Consider the following 19,843-nt stretch of genomic DNA (forward strand, 5'->3'; position numbering starts at 1 on the left):
CTTAAAAATTAGTGCAACAGTATAAATCTTTTGATTTTTACTGCTTTTTTAAACTAAGTTTATTTTTAGCATAACAATTATCTAAATACTTGTAATATTTTACCTATCTCAATGTTGAGTACTTTATTATTAGTATTTGATATGATTTGTCTAATAAATTAATATAATTTGTATCTTTGTAATACTGTTTAGTAACAAAGATAAACTATAAATATAACACACTACATAAAAGAAAAAAAAAACATGAATTAGAAATAATTTTTTAGTAAAAATTGTTCTTAAAAATACTTATATACAACAAAAGAAAATCTACCGAATACATAATTCTTAATAGCTTTATTTAACTGTAATAATGGTATTACAGATGTCTTAGCGTTCAACTTTAGCAAGGATTTATCAGTCACGACTTTCGGAAGAGAACCCTTTATTTATATGTATATTGTGCATGTTTCTTCTAAGAACTCTATTGACATTATAGTTTTTTTATGCAGATTTTATCCGACACACCTGGCTTTACTTGACAAATGGGAAGCCCACTAAAAAAAAGCTAAAATATTAATTTTTAATGTCGATTAACTACATATTTAGTATTAACCAGTAAATACATAAATAAATGTCAAAAATTTAACTATTTCATAAGTAAACATTTTGTAACTTTTATTAATTCATTACGTCTTGAAAGATAGAACGTGATAAAAATAATTGAGAAAATGAAAAAAAGAGATCATTAAATGTTCTAGAAGACTGCACGATCAAGCTACATTCATAGACTACCATCAATGAATATATAATAAATATTATCACCCTCCTGCTTGGATCTTCTAAAGATCCAAAACGCGTTGTTACTTTGGATCCTGAAAAATATGATTTATGCACTACATCCAACAATTTTTATAAAGACTACTTGCAACGTACACTTAAAAGGAAATTAATATTGACATTACAGAATAATTCTAAAAAGAATGATTTTTCATTTAAGCGAACTGCATCGTATAAGATAAATACCAAATCCTTTTTTTAAGCTACAACAGATCTAATCCGACTGAGAAAAGAATCCAGATAAATAACAAAAAATGTTCATTGCTGATAATACTTGCTTCAATCTGATGTAGTTATAAAATTAAATAAATCATTTTTCTCCTATTCTTTCCTACTTTCAAAATGTTATATTATTACTTCAATTAAATTCATTTACTTTCTGTTAAATGTTTTTCAACTAATAAAAAATTAGTTATTCCAATAATAAGAAATAAATATCTGAAATTATAATATGTTTGCGATAAAAATTTTCGGTTTATTACAAGGCACCGAGTAGAAAAAGTAACTTAGACGATTAAAAAAGAAACATAACAGTGGAAGAATACAGAACAGAGGTGTTAGTATAATTTCTTAACGCCTCCAAAAATAACATTTCACGTTTATGGGTCAGAAAACCGCTTAATGATATCTAAGAGGTATTCTTTAAACGCTGCTAAGCAATATTGGAAGTCTATCGTGCGTTTAGTTACGACCCGAATTGTCTACGAGGGATCAGAAATAACGCAAATCGCGAGGGAAAATGCATTCCTCCTTGTGAACACGTCCGCCGAGTGGTGCATTGGGGACCGCTGTGTTTCCGTGCCAGCAGTTTTCTGCACTCAAGGAATACCTTGGCCCGACTCACTTTTGAAATTCCAACTTTAGGTGTTTAGGACATTTCTCGAACTAACTCGGCTGCCAAGTCATCAGATACACACGCATATAATAAAAAAACTAAATGTTACTTTTTAAACGACCTTTCAAGTTTTAGAATTTAAACTTGCATTCTTTCTGACAAATGCATTGTAAGCGCATCGATATAGTTAGTTACAGGTTCTTTGCGTAATATAACGTCAAAGTTGCTAACCGAATATAAATCAAAACTGTGTTTTACGACAAATTCTCGCACATAAATGCTATTAATACCACAAACAGAAATTAAAATCTTCCCTGAAAACTAACAAACGCAATTTTATAAAATTAAATTACTATTCCGTAAATAATTATGTAAATGAACCATATAAAATTTAATATGTAATAATAGCTTACACGAAATGTTTTTATTTTTTAAGTAATTAAAGAAAGTCAATAAAGGGCTATTAATGAATGCCATTTCCTTGTAGCCCATTAAAATTTAATAATTAATAATAATTTTATCCCTTAAATAACAGGATACCTTTACAGACGAGATCGCAAATTAAACACTTTATACCTATTTCGTGATACTTTTCGGTTTTTTAAAATTATTTTAAAGCATCAACGTAAGCAGATAAATTTGCATATCAAGCTCTTAATTTTAAGCATCATAAGTTAAGTTCAGGGAACAGGTAATCCTTTTCACGCTAAAGAAAATTTTACAGTACAGCAATGATATTGAATTTATGTTTGGATGGTTTAATAATTGAAAATTTAAACCAGATCTTTTAAATAGAACGTTGATTATCATGAAATATTAAATCAGCTGTATCATGCAAGATTGTTATTAATGAAAACCACTTCACGTAATTATCTAGAACAAAAAAATTAATTAAAAATATGAATGAGCTCTGTTGTCAAAAGTAGAAACAAACCATTTATTTCCACAAAATTCCAGTGTGAACTCTTAAGCGGCGGTTATAAACGTTTAGCACCACGGAATGTACTTAGTTTTGGCAAGAATATTTGTTTAAGAGGAAGCAAATAAGGCCAAATTGTATTTCACGTGTAAATAAGTAGACTTATTTTTTTAAAGTTTAAGTAATTACAGTAGCCTGCAAATTTCCTACAGAATAAATAAATTGTAAATAATTTACGGGTTTGCATATCAATGAAAGCAATAAATAAATTCAATAAACAAAATAAACCACAAATGTCTTGTTAATAATTTGTTTCAGTTAAGTAACTGACCGTTTCAGTTAGGTAACTGTGCTCATGGTTTACTCTCCTACTAAAAACGCTTTAATTCTAAAATAAAATAAACAACTTTTGATAAAAGTAAAATACTTCTAAAATCTATAGGACACTGCGTTTTAATTTTTTTCATTAAAATGCAATTACACACTGAAACTTTTTTTCACAACAGATCATGCATGTATACACGCACCATAGAAATACCGCAGCCTGTACTACAAGTCGAATCTCATTGTTTAAAATCTAATTTACAAAGAAAGAAGGAACCACATTGATGAATCATATCGGCAAATTAATTATAAGATCATGATGGTTTAGTTTAGCATATGGACATAAATCGGACGCTTATTTACTATGAATGTAATCGTTCTCGTTATTTGGGAATCTACGATATATTTAAATAGCATTCCTTTTTCAGATTTTATACACTACAATGAAATTTATAAAAAAAGCATTCAAAAAAGTAGTTCAATGTTTTTTCCTGCGATACACGTTAGTTGTAATAATAGTAGGCCATTTAATATTTTATTAATACAAGAGCGTGAAGCGAAACAACAGACACGATTACAATTTTACCGCCAATTACAAAAAAAATGTTGAAATTTTTTTTTTTAATTTTAGCATGTTCGTGAACATATCTCATTTAGCCTAAATAAAATTTTTCAAGAACAGTAAACTTTAACGAAAATTGTAGAGATCGTACGTGATTACATTCCGTGATAGGAGTTGTATCCTGTAATGGGATTTAATTGTTTCGATTCGCTTCAAAAGTAACATCACATCATATTTACTGAGAATTTAAGATGATCATAGAAGTTACTTTGATGTCGATGATTTCCAAGACACTTACGGAATCATCAAAATTATTTCATAGCAAAATGTTTTTATATTAAATTGGATGTATTTGTACGATTAGGTCCGAAAATAGTCGAAATTTTTGTTTTCAATAGGTATTAACAAGATTATTGATTTCTTCTCGTAATCGGATGAAAAGTCTGATTTTTAATAAGAATTAACTTTTCAAAGCAAATGTTATGAAGAAACTATTTGTAGAAAAATCCAGATTTTATGGTTCTGATTAAATATTATACTGCTTTATAAAGAATTCAGCTTTTGAATAATTTTATCTATTTCTGATTGGAAGACAAGAAATGCAAGGCTGAACTGTACGAAAGCATATCATCGCACTGATTACTCTGGAATTTACGTAACTTGCTGAGACCGAAGTGTCAATTTCTACAATTGTTAATAGTGTAATGTACTCCCATGATTTTTAAATAATTATTTAAAGCAACGCCGCGTTGTCATGGGGATGCTATTAACGACGGGGTACAAATGAGCTTTACGTTTCATTATAGTAACATGTTTTGTTATAATTTAACCGATAGAATTATTTAATCGATATCCGTTAAATGCTTTTGTTAAATTAGAAAAACCAAAAAGATTCATTACAGTATTTTAATCTTTGCTGTTTTTACTTTAAACATTTACTTACTGTAAAATCAAAGATGTTCACAAATTTTTTTTCTGCATACACAGAGAGAAAAATATTAGTTTCAAATTCAGAAAATGAATTTTCTTTCAAGAAAATGAACACAACTTTTGTTTTCTTTTATTTTTTTAAATATTGTTCTTCAAGTATTTACATAAAAAAAAAAACCTATTGGGACCTCACGAATTTTTTTTAATTTATCCTCGAAGACAAAATATTAATAGCCTTGCAATAAAAGCAGAGTATTAATTTATCCTGTCACATCCATTTCTCTAGCGTATTTCCATACTCGTTTTACTTAACATTATGCATTTTGTTTGTTGACTGTTTAAAATGAAAATATAGTCTAAGTGGAAATGGAACGATTATCGTCTTATAGAACAATTTATTGTTTTAAAGTTTAATAATAAAGCATTATAGTCGTATTCCATGCTAAAATGCCGTCGACCATTGTTTTTTGTCTCTGACGCATCGAGGAGCAATTCATATTTTATGGTTCCTCTCCGCGGAGTCTGACAACGATATGAGTTTTGAATTGTAGCGGCTAACACGTTCCTCACTGTTATTGTAGCCTAAGCTTTCAGAGTAAAAATAAAATATACGGGCATAATAATGCTTTGGCTTATGTAAGCAATACTAACAATCGACTACGGTAATTTAAATTAAAAGTTAATTTAAAATATCTTGCAGACACAGGTGACATAAAAATTAAAACCGTAATAAAAATTCGAAAGTAGTCTGAATCCAGTGAAATAATTCTGGGACGTATTTTTTAAACAAACTGCATCACAAAACAGAACCGCAACGCTCTTCTGTTCTGCATTTCCAACAAGTAGAACTCACAAAAATGAAAACGAAAAATACAACCTGCTCAAAACGTTTTAAAATATAAATAATAAATTAATGTGAAAAGATTGGAAAAAACAAACATCCTCGATAAAATTTAACAGCAATTTCTATTATTCAAAAATTTTCTGATCAACTGGAATGATAAAATTATAATTTATTTAAACACACTTCATGAAATAAAATGAAAGACTCATTAAAAGTTAAAAAACAAAATGGTCATACAATAGGAATATTACAGAAATATTCGGCTCGTTAAAGGAGTGTCACAGTGTATAATATTGTGTTTGGTTGAATTTATTTTATTAGAATTAGAAAACTCTCTACTTCAGGTTTTGATTAACAAATATTTATAAAAGTTATGAGTTGTAGAGAAACGCGATCCTACAATAAAAATGTTCATCGCTATTGTTCTTCAAAAGAATTTAAAAAAAGTATAAGTTATTATAATCTTCAAAATATAAGATTTATATTCTCTAGTAGTTTACATATAAAATAATTGTATAAATCGCAATTATGTAGATCCCTATTTTACAGGTAGAAGAATAAAAACAAAACCGTGCCTTAGGTTTCTTTCGATATTTAGAAGCTAAGAAAAATAAGATATAAAGTAACAGTGAGGCGGTGATTGAGTGAGTAAGAGTGAGCGAGGAGGGGTGAGACAAAGAGGTTAATAAAGAAGGAGATATTAAAAATCGGGATGAGAGAGAGCGAGTGAATCTTATAAACGACTGCAGTCTATCGCTGTAGTCTCCTGTACGTTCCTACGCACTCCACATACTGTAGCAATAAATAATGCGAGATTCTGTAAAACATTTTAAGTTTTATTGTAAAAATATGAAAAACACGTTTTTAATTTCTTTTTTTAACGAGGCCTTTGCTTTGTCTAATCGTGACCGCCCGCCTACTCAAACCTATCTTAGCCACGTGGGTGGGAGATCGTATCCCATCCTAAATTCATTTCTAGTCGAGTTAGTAGTTCGCACCCAGAATGTGGCAACGTCGCTAAGTGCTCTCCATAACCACTGAATTAGTCGGTACCTCTCATTATTACATTAAGATGAACGGACATCTCTTCGTAAGAATTTAATGAATGTAATAATAATGATGCAGGACGTTTTACTCTGAAATACTTTCGTTAACAAAACCAAAACATGACTAATAACGGGCAATGAAATAAGAAAACATTACTTTAAATAAATTAACGGCATAAATACCAATATAATACGATAAGCCCATTAATTTTATAGAACGATTAAAAACAATAAATCATCAGGAATTGGAAGACCTCCACAAAATGAATTAAATTAAAAAATAACTAAAATATGAAAAATCAAACAAAAAATTATAAATACAAAACAATGGTTCTTGTTTCCGGATGCGCACTCACTCATGCACAGACATATACCAAAACACACATACACACACATACATACACACACACACACACACACATACAGACAGAGAGAGAGAGAGAAATATTGATCAAATAATGAAACATAAGGTTCAGAAAATTACTTTTTTTTCTCTAAAAAATTAACTTTCTTTTGTTGCAATAATCTCAGAAAAAGATCTTTAAACGCACTGCTTTATTACCGTAAAAAAAATCAAGGAAATAAAAAAAATGTAATTGTGGATAATTTTAGAAAATTATCAGTCATTTATACATTTTAAAAGTATCATATAAGAAAACAATGAAAAACTATTTACTTACTACAATATTTATTATGTATGTTATAGACATATATATTAAATATATTATAAATACCCGTTACCAAAAAGTTGAATTGTCCGTAATGGTTATCGTAAATACTAACTTAATTATCTGAAAGAAAGAGAAAAATATATCACATAAAAATAAAATTCAAAAATCTCACCTGAAGACTCAGATGCAGTGGTGATGACAGGTGTATGTGCTGGGGTAGGAGTGGGGGTACGAGCAGCAGAAGTGTTGGGTGGCGCGGTAGGAGTGTTGCTGCCCCCTTGTTTATTGCTAGGACGCGATTCCTGCATGGCAGCTAACGCCAATATAGTGGAAATATTCTGAGGTAACGCCACCTGCAATAATATAAACAATATAAAAACTTCACATTAAACCGTGGAATACTAAATGTAATAAAAACCTTAGAACTAATATTTAATTAAGTACATAAAAGAAATGTTTTATGTACTTTCAGTACAAAGGGACGTTCAGCTTTAAGTACATTACACACACACCGACGTATTCCTTAAGTGTATCTCTAGCATACTGATAATAATTAATCACATCGATTAAAAACAACTCCATTTACTAAAAAACACACTGTTTCACGATTTTATTTGAAAAAGTACAAAAATAACAACAGGTAAAACCGGAATAAAGTGAGATATAATACATGACACATTAATTTTAACAACAAAATACTGCATAGTTTATTTTCACTACATATTCATTCTAATTTCCTCGAAAACATATATTAACGTAAAAATTAAACACCATTCCTAAAAAAAGATTTAAAAACATTCTCCTACAGTCAAGTCTTATATAATAAGCATATATCAGTGCCGGATTCGTCAAAAGATATAATGACATACATCGTTATACACAAAAAACAATATTGCAACGCGAGTCTGAAATATAAACCTACGATGCTTGCGCAAGGACATGTAGCAAATACGGAGAAAAAAATCTAACTGAACATAAACCGAAAATCCGTAAATACTTAACTACTTCCAAACTTTCTAGCATAACTAAATATTTCCAAAAAAAAACAGCCTTTATTTTTTACTTTTTTTTTTTTTTACAATTTCTTCTCGACATTCTAAACTTTTGTAAAAATCCTAAGAACATCAAATATGTATTAAAGGTATTAAATTTTCACACCGAAACGTAATAATCAGGAATTAAACTATTTAATAATTCGCCGTGTAATAAAATTCTAAATTCAGTAAAAGAATTGCTTCTAGAGACGTATTATTATTATTATTTTTAAAAAATAAAATAAGTTACATAAAACGTAAATTTATTTTTATTGGCTACCATCTAAGTAACTTCAAAAAGATTTGGTGTCAAGTTCAACTGACATTTTAATGCTATACAGTAGTCTAAAAACTTTGAAAACAATAAAAAATATTTCTTATATGATTTATTGACTGGCGAGGAAACAAATATTTTTTAATGACAAGTAACGTGTAAATAATACAAAAATAACTTCACAGCTTTCAGGCGAAAGAAGACTTACTTCTACAAAAATAATAATAATAAATAAAAAAAAGCTTAAAATAAGATACATATGCGTTGTACATAAACCACTTTTCACATTTTCATTTACTCATGACATAAAATAATATGCACCGTGTACAATAATTTTATTACCAACAGTATTCAAGTTCCATAGATGTACATTATTATATCGTATGTAACTGAAGTGATTATATATTATTCTTTAAAAAAAATACAAGTTAATATTCGTTAAATAAACAGAACAAATTTTAAAAAAACAATCATTGTAAAAAAAAAAATATTAGAATTAAAAAATAATTATCCAAATGTATCGCGTGAAAGACGACTAGAACAAAATATAAGTAGGTGTAAAAATAAATGCAGCTAAGGATACTTCAAAGGATATTAAATGAAGATTTTGAAATTTGTAAGTATTTTTCTGAAGAAATATATATTTTTTTCATTTTAAGAAAAATATGACCATTATTTCAACAACATAAACAAAAAAATCACCAAATTGTCTTTAGTTTTACTGTAGGCTACAGTTATTAATATTATATTTAGCCTTTATATTTATGTGAAATGAAATTTGTTTTTTCTACCATCACCAATATTTTAAAATTCTAGCTAATTTTTAACGGTTAAATTTAAATATATAAATCGATTTAATATAATTTTTAATATTATAAGATTGATTTTTTTTATGTTAATGCTTAATGCTCTCATGATTTCCCAATTTTTCAAATTTTATCTCAAGGCTGCAAAGAAAAAGATTGTTTTTAATATTTTCTTCTTTTGCATAATAAGCCTATACCACAATCATTATTGAACTGTTTTTAATCCTCATTATCATTACATTTTTTCTTAATAAAAAATTTACGCGTAGTTAGTAAAACGTGATACAATTAAAGAAATTATGTATTTTAATCGTTTAATGACCTATGAACAATTTAGTACATTTTTTTAATTTTGTAAGTAAAGAATCTTTTCTTATTAATATGCTCGTCTGATGCTATCTGTTACACAGAATATTTCAAAAATATTTAATAAAATGTACAACATCCATGTTCAGAATATTAATCCTCTATCGAGATTTGTATAATAAAAGTCCGAAGACGGTTTCTATAGTTCATAAACGCGATCTGCTGCCATATCATAAAGTTCTTAGTATCGCAATACATACAAAGTTTCGCAGATGAGGTTCACTGATTTTGTTTTTATTTATTTAAAATAATAATTTGACGACTTAAATAAGCCAATTTTTAACTACATAAAGGTTCCATTCGAAAAACATTCAAATAGGAAAATGTTTCCAAAGAATTATTTCAGCTGTAATACTCTGATAAGCTAAGTAGAAATGAATTATATTTAATAAATTTAGATTGAAAAAACTAATCGCCATTTACCATTCTAGATGTTTATTTTTTTACTAGCAGAAAGGTATTAGCGTACGTATTCTAAAGACATGAAATATTAATATTTATACCAAGCGACTAGACCATTAATGATACTTATTTTGTCGTGACGTAAAAGACTATTAACTAATACCATAATTTATATCTCAAATGTTTATATTTACTCGTACTATATTGTAGAGGGTCTAGGATTAACGTTTTATTTTTGGAATCGTGTGCTATATTACGAGTTAATTAAGAATTTTAATAGTTTTTTTTTAAATTGGAAACTAAGATGTTATGCTATAATATAAGGAAGAGCAACATATGCGATGCGTGTTGCTTTAACCTACGGAGAGCAGGACCGGGTGCTGTACATTACTAACGTTACCAAAAAACAGCATATGGGTCGTATAATAAAATAGATGATGGAACAATGCTTATTGTAATTATATCATTACGCTATAACCAATCAAAAATTTATTCTTAAACACAAAAATTACCCTTGTTTATAACGTAAGATATTTCTACACCACTATTCTGGCATAATATAGATAGATACACTAATCACACGCCTAACTTACACACACAGAATTCATTAGTTCATTTCCTTAACTCATTAACCGAATGCTACGTAAATAAAAAACACGTGTTACAGCTTGAGCATCAGGAAAAATAAAATAGTTTCTTGTTACTGAGAATTAAACTGTCAAAAATATTTGTTCGGTAGGAGAAATTTATCAGTCACGAAAAAAAATCAGTTATGTAAGATGATTGGCATCATTATCAAAAGTGTAAATGAATCTTTTCCATTAACTTATTCGTGTAATTTACAATTATAGCTCGGGTATCTTTTCGTTAGAAAAAACTGTTTATTTATTTTTAGTACATTTATTGTAAACTCTTTTAAGTCTCACTTCAACCGTCTTAAGCGATTAGATTTTTGTACATAAAACAATAATTTCTTTTATGGAACCGATCATTTTCGTTGAAGAAGAAATAGTTTATTAGTTTTTTCATCACGTATAGACGTTACTCTTAATAACTCACTGTTTGTAGGTTTTACTCTGATGCCACGTATCTTTATGTTATATTTGGCAACGCGAGTAATGGCCTAAGTAGTAAAGTAACAAAGGTAATATAAAAGAATTTTTTTAAATCCGTTTTTATTTATTCAAGCTATGACAGAAGAAAAAAAACAAAGAAAGCAAAGATCTAATGCTAATAATTGAAATTAAAATAATCAAATTTAATTAAGTGTACTCGATTAGATGGATGCATATAAAATGAAGTAACAAATTTATTATTCTAATTCTTAAGAGCTTTAGCAATAATTATATAAAAAATAGAAGTTTATATAATTTTTATGTTATGCACATCTGTAAAACGATTAATTATTTTTATAACATTACTAACTTCAACATATTTTCCTCAATTTCCAATATATTTTCTTCGAAGAAAATATATCGGGGTTTATGTGCCACTTTCTACTCATTTAAATAAAATATTATGCGAAGGTACCTGTTAACGTTTTCGAATACTCATAGGAATGTTTGTAATCATAGCCTATACAAAACGCGCACGAGCAACACAAAATAACGATTAATATTTATTTAATAAAGGGAAAATAAAATGGTTGGCCCTTAGTAAAAAAAATTATAAAAATTCAGGAAACGTAATGAATTTAATATTTTCTTAAGTATCTGAACTCCTCTTACGTCACGTAGAGAGCGTGCATGACGCATACGGAAATGACTTGCCCGATATAAATGCTAAGCCCACACTAAATAGTCCCATGTGCCTTCTTCGGTTGTTGGTGCCAAAAGAGGTGTTATTAAGGATACAGAAAATGTTCACGTATTCAGTCAAGATGGCCGCTTAAAAACTGCTGGTTTATAACGCGTTCTTACAGTATTCTTTTATAATAATTTCTATTGTGTGCAAATTGAAACGAGAAAGCAGAAATAAGCAGGAAAACGGTGCGGTTTAACTGATGATAAAACGACTTTTCAATTGAATTCTTCCAGCATATTTATTCGATTGAAGGGATGATACTCGTGCGCACAAATGCGAGCAGGGGGTATCAACGAGCGCCGCGGTTGTCTTTTGGCAACCCGTGCCCCGGATGTTGCTCACTCAGATGACTTGTCGGAAATTCGGCTTCTGTAGCTCCTCGATTTGGAAAACTTCTGTTTCCTTGAACGCCGTCCAACTATCTTTTTGTGCGTTCACACTCAAGTTACGCTATTCTAAAGTGACAGGTATCAAATAAGAATAGTCTACCTCACTCGTCAAACATCCACTGTTTTGCCTTCAAAAACGTTCTATTTTAAACAAAACGCAAATATATGTTTTACAACAAAATCAAAGAAAAAAACCATTTCTCTTCAATCTTAACTCGAACTTAATGCTGTAGAAAAATGTAACCGCACGTAGGATCAATTATCTGTTTAAATCACTTTCCGAAAGACATAAATAATACGAGTTAAAAATTAATATGACAACGGATTATTTTATAAATCGGTCATTATATAAAAAATACGATCGTAAAAATTATAGGCAAATGAACGTAATTAAAATAACGAATACATAATCAACGATAACGATTATCGTTTTGAAACAAAATAATCAGAAAATTGTCTGATTAAGAGACACTAAAAAACCTTTTAGTCTTTTTATTGAATTAAAAAAATAATAAAAACAAAGAAAATTATTTTCATTAATCCGCAAAATATACACATTTTACTAGAAATAAACGGTTAATATATTACGTCTTTCAAAAATAAATAATTAACTACCGATTGATAGAAAGGTAAATAATATGCTCGCATTTAAATAACTGTCACGACTCCTTTTCAGAAACTGGGTTGTAACTCCAATAAAAGATTGACGAGCCGTGGCTGAAATTTCAAGTTAATAAAAACAGGCAGAAATTCCTGCGTGTTCATCAATGGCATCGTGACCGCTGGAACTAAAACAACCGAGATATCGTATAGTGAATGATTAAATCGTTTTAAATTCCAAACGCTGTTCAATAGTATAATTAAATTAAATTAAATTTTATTAAAAGAAATTTCAAGCCCGCATGACTGATAATTTGAAAAACTGTTGAAGAAAAGAATAACCCACCTTTTTTTATTTAATAATTGAAACTGCAATCAAATGATAAAATTTTCCTAAAAATGAAATAACAGTTTGTATATTTTTAATGAAACATAAATTAATAATACTTACCTTATTTGAATGCATATTAAAAGAAGCTTAACGCATATATTTCTAATATTAAAGATGTTTAGTATTGATTATTTGCTCTGTTCACCACCCTGTTAATACAACATTCACCGATACTCGTACATGCGGAAAGTAAATTGCTTCCTGTACATAAATCATGATCTACTTGTATTAAAGTTATTCTTTACGCCATTTAAATTTTAGAACCAAGTAAAGTGGTTAATGTACAGATCGCATGTTAAGTCTTTTAACAGTTATTGTTATTATTATTATTCTGTTCGGAGGTAAGGAAGAGTCTTTTGAACCGATATTACCTACCAATCGTAGTAGAAAATTCTATACATATTCGTTTTAAAAGTCAACTTTTATTAATATGAATTTTTTTAGCGATTGTAATGGGCCACAATGATTAAGAAAATTCTGTTTAAAGTATCATGTAAAGTAAAAACTATCAAAGAACGCAAATCATAATTAACGAATATACACGTGGCGAATTAAAAATGTTTGTAACTTATAATTACGCTGTTTAAAAATAATAAAATTACCACTTAAAGTAAATATTTCAAGTTAATTCTTGTTTATTTAATAATAATAAAAATAAATTAATTACTTCAGAAAAACTAATAAATTCCTCATCATCGGCATATAACTGAATTTTTTTGGTGTAAGTTACATTATTTAAACATAAAAATTAAAAAAAAAGAAAACTTCAATCATTAAGTATTTAGAACTGAAGGAACTTAATATTATAATGGTATATTATTTGTAAAAAATCTACAAAGATTTAAGAATTATGAAAATATACAAAGTATATTTAAACCCACTGGTATATAACATAACAGTATGTTATGTTATATGTGATAGTAAAATAACAGAGAATATGAAACGATCTTAACTTATTTCGAGCGAAGCTAAGTACTAAATCTTTATATCGAAAAACTATTCATAAATAATACTTTTTTAAGGAACTAAAAACATCCCCTATTAAAATGAGGATTTTCGCCAACAAACCTACATTTTCACAAGAATACATTATTTACCTACGAATTTACTTCTAAAAATTGGAATACATTAAAATGTAGCGCGAGAACAAACTATACGCAGTTAATTAAAAAAAAATTCTGGTAATATCAAAATTTATGTGTTTCCAACAGGACGCCACAAGCACACCTTTTAATAATATTTTAAAATCACAGTCGCTTCGTTATGAATTTTCTAGGTTTTCAGTTACGTATTTTAAATAATTCCGTTTTTATCAAATATTTCACCTATTTTTAAACACTACCGACTGAATAAAATTATTTTTTCATTTACAACTATTACTTTATAAAGCTATTGCAGCAAAAAAGTCTTTCCTTTAACTTGAATTATCAATTTACTTCAAAAGAAAGAAAAAACAAGTGGAATAATGAGTTTCACAAATAGATTATCCGATAAAAAAAGTTATTTCTTTAGTTAGGTAACATTTTAAAAGATCGAATATAATCGGTTAATAATGAAATTAATTAATATCTAGAGACTTTATTGTCTTCGTAACATAAATCAACCTTCGGAATGAAACTACATTAATTCTTCTCTGTATCTTACAAAAAAATGTTTTTATTAGAATTTGGTTTTTATCACGTTTAATAATTTGAAAATGATTAATAACCAAGATTAAATATTAAATTAAAAAAGTAACAGACATAAAACAAAACAATGCACGAAAATCATTTTAATTAAAATGTCTAAAAAAGGAAATGCGTTTAAAATATTAATTACACCTTATCTTAATAAGTTTTCTCATTATCATTATTAATTTTTTATTCGACTTGCAATACTGAAATGAGATTTATAATTCGTGAGTGAACAATAGTTTGGAGGACTACATAGAAATAAGCAATCCGCAGTTTTGAATCGCCTTTAATCCTTTTTAATACGACTAAATCCATCTTTTAAATATGCTTATTAAAGAGAACATCGTATCATAATAAAATAAACGGAAGTTAACAAATAATCTATACACAACATATTACTAAGTAAACAATTTTTATATACCGGATACAAAATTAATAGCATTAAAATATAAGAAATATAAGATATCTTAGTATAATATAAGATAGTTTGTTGAATACTATTTTTCTTTCGTAGCAACGTCGTAGAACGTCTAAGTAACAATAATTCTAAACGGTTGTAACTTAACTGTTATATCTAACTAATGATACAGTAAAAATGATTTATTAAATTATAAAATTTACCAATTACGGGTAATTAATTTTAAATCTACAGGAAACTTATTTCAGTATTATTTTTTGCGAAATTTTCCACCGAATTAAGCGAAATGAAACTATGCAATATACAAATAATAAATGAATAAAAAAGTAAAGGTTCTAGAATTTAAAATTAAAAAAAAATAATAATAATATATGACGGTTAATAATCTTAAAATGTATTCGAAGATCGATAATCACAAGACTGGATACAAAATGTTTTCCAAGTACAAGAGGAACATTCAAAAACTGATCTTCAATTGTCTGTTTAATATACGTAATAGCTGCATGAGTAAATATTCGTGCACAAAACATTAAAAATATACGTAAAAATTAAAAATGACAATCGGAAAATTCTTTAAGATTCTTAGAAACTCTTAAAGTTGTACTTGTAAAACTGTTTTACAAATAAACTACTAGCAAAAAAAAAACCTTTTTTAAAAAAATTACACGTAAAAATTACTTCTACATTACTACATATTAAATAATTATATCTGTATTATTTGTCCGCATAATCACCATCTATACTCTGACACTTGTACCTCACCATTACCTCTTGCAAATCCTCGTCAAAAAATTCAGATGCTCGAGTACTCGGCAAGTTATTACCCCGTTCCTTCAATGGTTTTAAAGTGCAGTTTAACTAGCCTTTACTTACTTGGAGAAACAGCAACTTCTCGTATCAAGTCCGAGCTCGGAGATGATCGATAATCTCCCCAGAACACGGTAAACATCGGTACTGTTCAAATAAAGCCTCCTTTGTGCGACCTGCAGAACGGGGACGCGCATTGTCACAAGAAGTTTATTCCCCGTGAACATACTCCACAGTGTGATTTTCTGACCTCCAACATTTCTTTACCATTTCACAACAAATGTTTGGCGTTATTGTGGTCCAAGCTATCCTGATTTCTGTCAAACAAATTCCTTTACTTCCCCAAAATACTGAGGGTCTCATTTTTCTTTGGTGACGTAAACTTGAATATTTTTATTTCTCCCTTCCACCGAATTTCAAGAATCAATCCCTCACCGCTGTTACACATAACGTTATCCTCATTAAAAAAAGCAATCGTTGATGAATCTCGGCTGTACTACGTTCTTTGCTTGAAAAAATCAAACGCCACATACCTCATAATCGGCGTAGGCGAGACAGTGACAAGTCCCACTTTCCATCAACCTCTGTTTTGCAAGCACTGAACGGAATAGATAGCAAATAATTGTGTAGGATTTTCAAATCGCTGATGGCTACTACGCATAAGCCCACGTTGCTTATAACGACCGGATTATTTTCAATAACGAACCGGAATTCGATTTTTGAATTTATAAATTTTCGTTCAAATATAAAAATTGGTAAAAACAGATAAAATGATAACAAATTGGATTGAAAATTAGACAATAAACAATAAGTAACCGAATTCAAAATCGAGGATGTTTTGAAATTAAACTTTGCAAATTCTAAACGGGATTTATTGAAAATATCATTTTTTTATAGCGTTAATTTAATGAATAACAGACGGAAAATTTTACAAGTACTTTATTTATATTCAAATTAGCTATAAATTTTAAAAGAGCGTCAATTACTGTAATTAGGAAAAAGAAGAATAACGCTCCTCTGTTATTCAAACCACATTCGTTGAAAATAATAAGTTTCATTTTCTTAAAAAGAAATATGAATAAATTCGTATGGATTTTGAAATTATTCCGAAGAATTAAATTTCCAATAATCCAAGTAAAGTTTACAGAAATAAGTTAGGCATATCTAAATAATGTAATAGTATGAACTAATTCGAGTTTTAAAAGAAACTAGGCGTGTTGTTTTAAAAGTTTTATTATAAAAATGTATAATCAAGTTATACGCAATTAGGATATTCTTAAATAAGGTTCATCAGAGTTATATAGAAAATGGAATTAAAAATTAAAAAGTAAACTTGTATAAGAGCGATTACAGTTCTTTTTCTTGAAGAATGAAGTTAAGGTAATGAGGCAACATTAACTAGATAACCACTAACGTCAGTTTAATTGTAAGCAGGCACGCTATCCTGATTTCTTTATAAACAGACGGTAGCACTGTTGCTCGCTAGCCTATTTGCTGCCTAAAGAATGAAATGGCCAGATGTTGACGGATTATCACGTAGACAGTGAAATATGATATCTGTAAAAGTCAGGTCATCCAGGCCGTCGTTAATCTAAATTTTCTTGGGCAACCCCAATATTTAATAATACTACTTTTAAAAAAAAATCGTATTTAAAAATAGTGATGAACGACTCATTATTATTATTATTATTTTGTAGATATTTTATCATTTTTACCATATTCCCTTTTATCAAACTCTCAATTTCATCTAGCTACAATGATTACTGTGCTATACTGACAGATAAACAAAAGTAAGATGAATAATACAGATCGCTGTAAGGAATGTAGAAATAGAATGCTTAACTTACGCTGAAATAGCAAACTTCCCACTCACGATGACCAGCGTTAAAAGAACTCACTGAAATATCACATCTCTATTTTAACTGCATTACATTATAAATACAAATATGACAAAAAAAAATATTACATTGTTATTATAATAGCATCAAGTTACAAATAATTATAAATTACACATTAATTAAATAGCTATACGTAAACAGTCTACCGATCATAAAACGTTTCTTTACGCCTCACCTAAATAATGCATTATCTATGAAATTGTTAGCAGGTAAATAAAAATATTTTTTTCTATAACTTACTCTGGAGTTGGGAACATGAGGAGAATTCACCGCAAACTTTGCTGCAACGCTGTCCAGACCGGGCAACTTATGTCTAGGTAAGGACATTGGTGCTGGACTGACCTTGCTGTGAGGAGATAAGGGTGTTCTAGGAGGCGTAGGGGGTTGCGATCCAGGACTACTTGGCCCTCGTACGCCTCCGAACGCCCTTGCAGAGAGTGACTCCAGAATCTTTCCTGCAAAGAATAATACATACGTTTTTAACACTTATAATAGTATTGTTTACTTATTATTTAAGTAATAAGCGATTAAAATTAACATTTTTCTTCTAAATCACACATTAAGAGCTTTAACTTGTTAATGTAGAAACAAATTGCGTAAATTAAAATATGAAACATTAGAAAGCTCTGTTTATACACGAAAGTCTGTGTTAAGCAACAAACTATTTTCGTTCAGAGAAATCTTCCGATTACTTAGGTATTTTTTTTTGTTGAGATAATTAATCATCACTGTATTTAAATCGTAATAATATATAAATGTATACATTACTAAAGAACAAAGGTACTGCAATAAATAATAAAAAATAAATGTAGGCCTACACTTTCAAAAGTATTTATTTATTTAAAAGAAGAAATTAAAATGAAAATACCACATTCTGACAAGTTACCTGAAATAATATTTACTATTTAACATCTTGTTCAAATGAAATTTCGCATTAGGAAACTTTGTTTCATACAGGAAACGCTTACAAATCATAATAAATTATTTCTGTTAGACAAAATAGTAAATTTATTTAATAAAACGGTTTAGTACACACGAATCGCGTGTCTGGAATAAAATATGAAGTAGAAGATAGTTCAATTGAAACCTAACTACACACGAGATTATAGGGCAACTACCGTCTTTAGGATCCTCGAATGGTACAGTCACTATATTAACAATACTCAAAGAATACAGACTAGACAAAGAACTTTGTCCATTTCATATAAGGAAATTAACAGTTATAATATTTAAGGCGTAAAAAGTTTGTCAAAATAATTTCGGCGAAGAATTTCAGACCGAAGCTTGAAATTTGAATTACGTTATATCACGAAAACTCTTCAATTCAGTAACCATAAATAAGATAAATTATAAATTGCATACATTCAAACCGAAAGCATGTGTTCTTTCCTAATAATTACGTATAATTTCTTTTTTGTAGTAGAACAAAAACATTTTAATTAATTACGTTCTTTAGTTTTCTAGTTTTTTATTGGCCTAAATTGATAAAATGAGATGGAGCATTAATAAATTTAATTTTATTCTAATTAAGTAGCTAATACAAATTTACTTTCACACGTCTCGTTAAAACTGTGCTATTTCAGAGGAATATATAGATGATTTATTTCTTTTAATAAAATATAATTATTTTACAAAATAAAATATTTTCATTCAAAATCCACGAAGCAAACAATATTTTTATTGTCATAAAATTATTTTTGAAGGCCTTGAGTTCGGTCAACAGTTAACCCTCCAAGAAAGGTAAAAGACTGCAGTTTGGAATAACATAGCTATTAGCAAATATTAAAAAAAAAAAATTAACATGAGTATAAGATTAAAACGTAATAATTTATGAAGGTTTTGATTGTATATATTTGTTGAAAAATGTTTTAATATTTAAGAAAAATATATAAATTCAACTGATTTTTTCCTAAAGTGGATAAATATATCAATATACGAATATTTTGCAATATTTCACTTGTTTTAATTTAAAAAAAGGGACTACTTAAAAAAATACATATTAACACCGTCACTTAGAAAATGAATGATTACG

At 28.4% G+C, this 19,843-nt stretch overlaps 1 protein-coding gene across 4 annotated transcripts in view; it reads right to left on the reverse strand.

The window, feature by feature from the left end:
* Positions 1 to 19,843, reverse strand: part of LOC142331110 (zinc finger protein castor homolog 1-like) — a 336,060-nt gene that overhangs the window by 109,467 nt on the left and 206,750 nt on the right. For all 4 annotated transcript variants that reach the window (XM_075376798.1, XM_075376790.1, XM_075376803.1 and 1 more), the window contains 2 exons: positions 18,052 to 18,266; positions 7,123 to 7,303 (listed from right to left, as the gene is read on the reverse strand). In XM_075376798.1, coding sequence (XP_075232913.1) covers positions 7,123 to 7,303; positions 18,052 to 18,266 — 396 coding nt within the window. The remainder of the gene's footprint in view (positions 1 to 7,122; positions 7,304 to 18,051; positions 18,267 to 19,843) is intronic.

The sequence above is a fragment of the Lycorma delicatula genome, chromosome 1 (genome assembly GCF_047948215.1).
Source record: "Lycorma delicatula isolate Av1 chromosome 1, ASM4794821v1, whole genome shotgun sequence".
Classification (NCBI taxonomy): domain Eukaryota; kingdom Metazoa; phylum Arthropoda; class Insecta; order Hemiptera; family Fulgoridae; genus Lycorma; species Lycorma delicatula.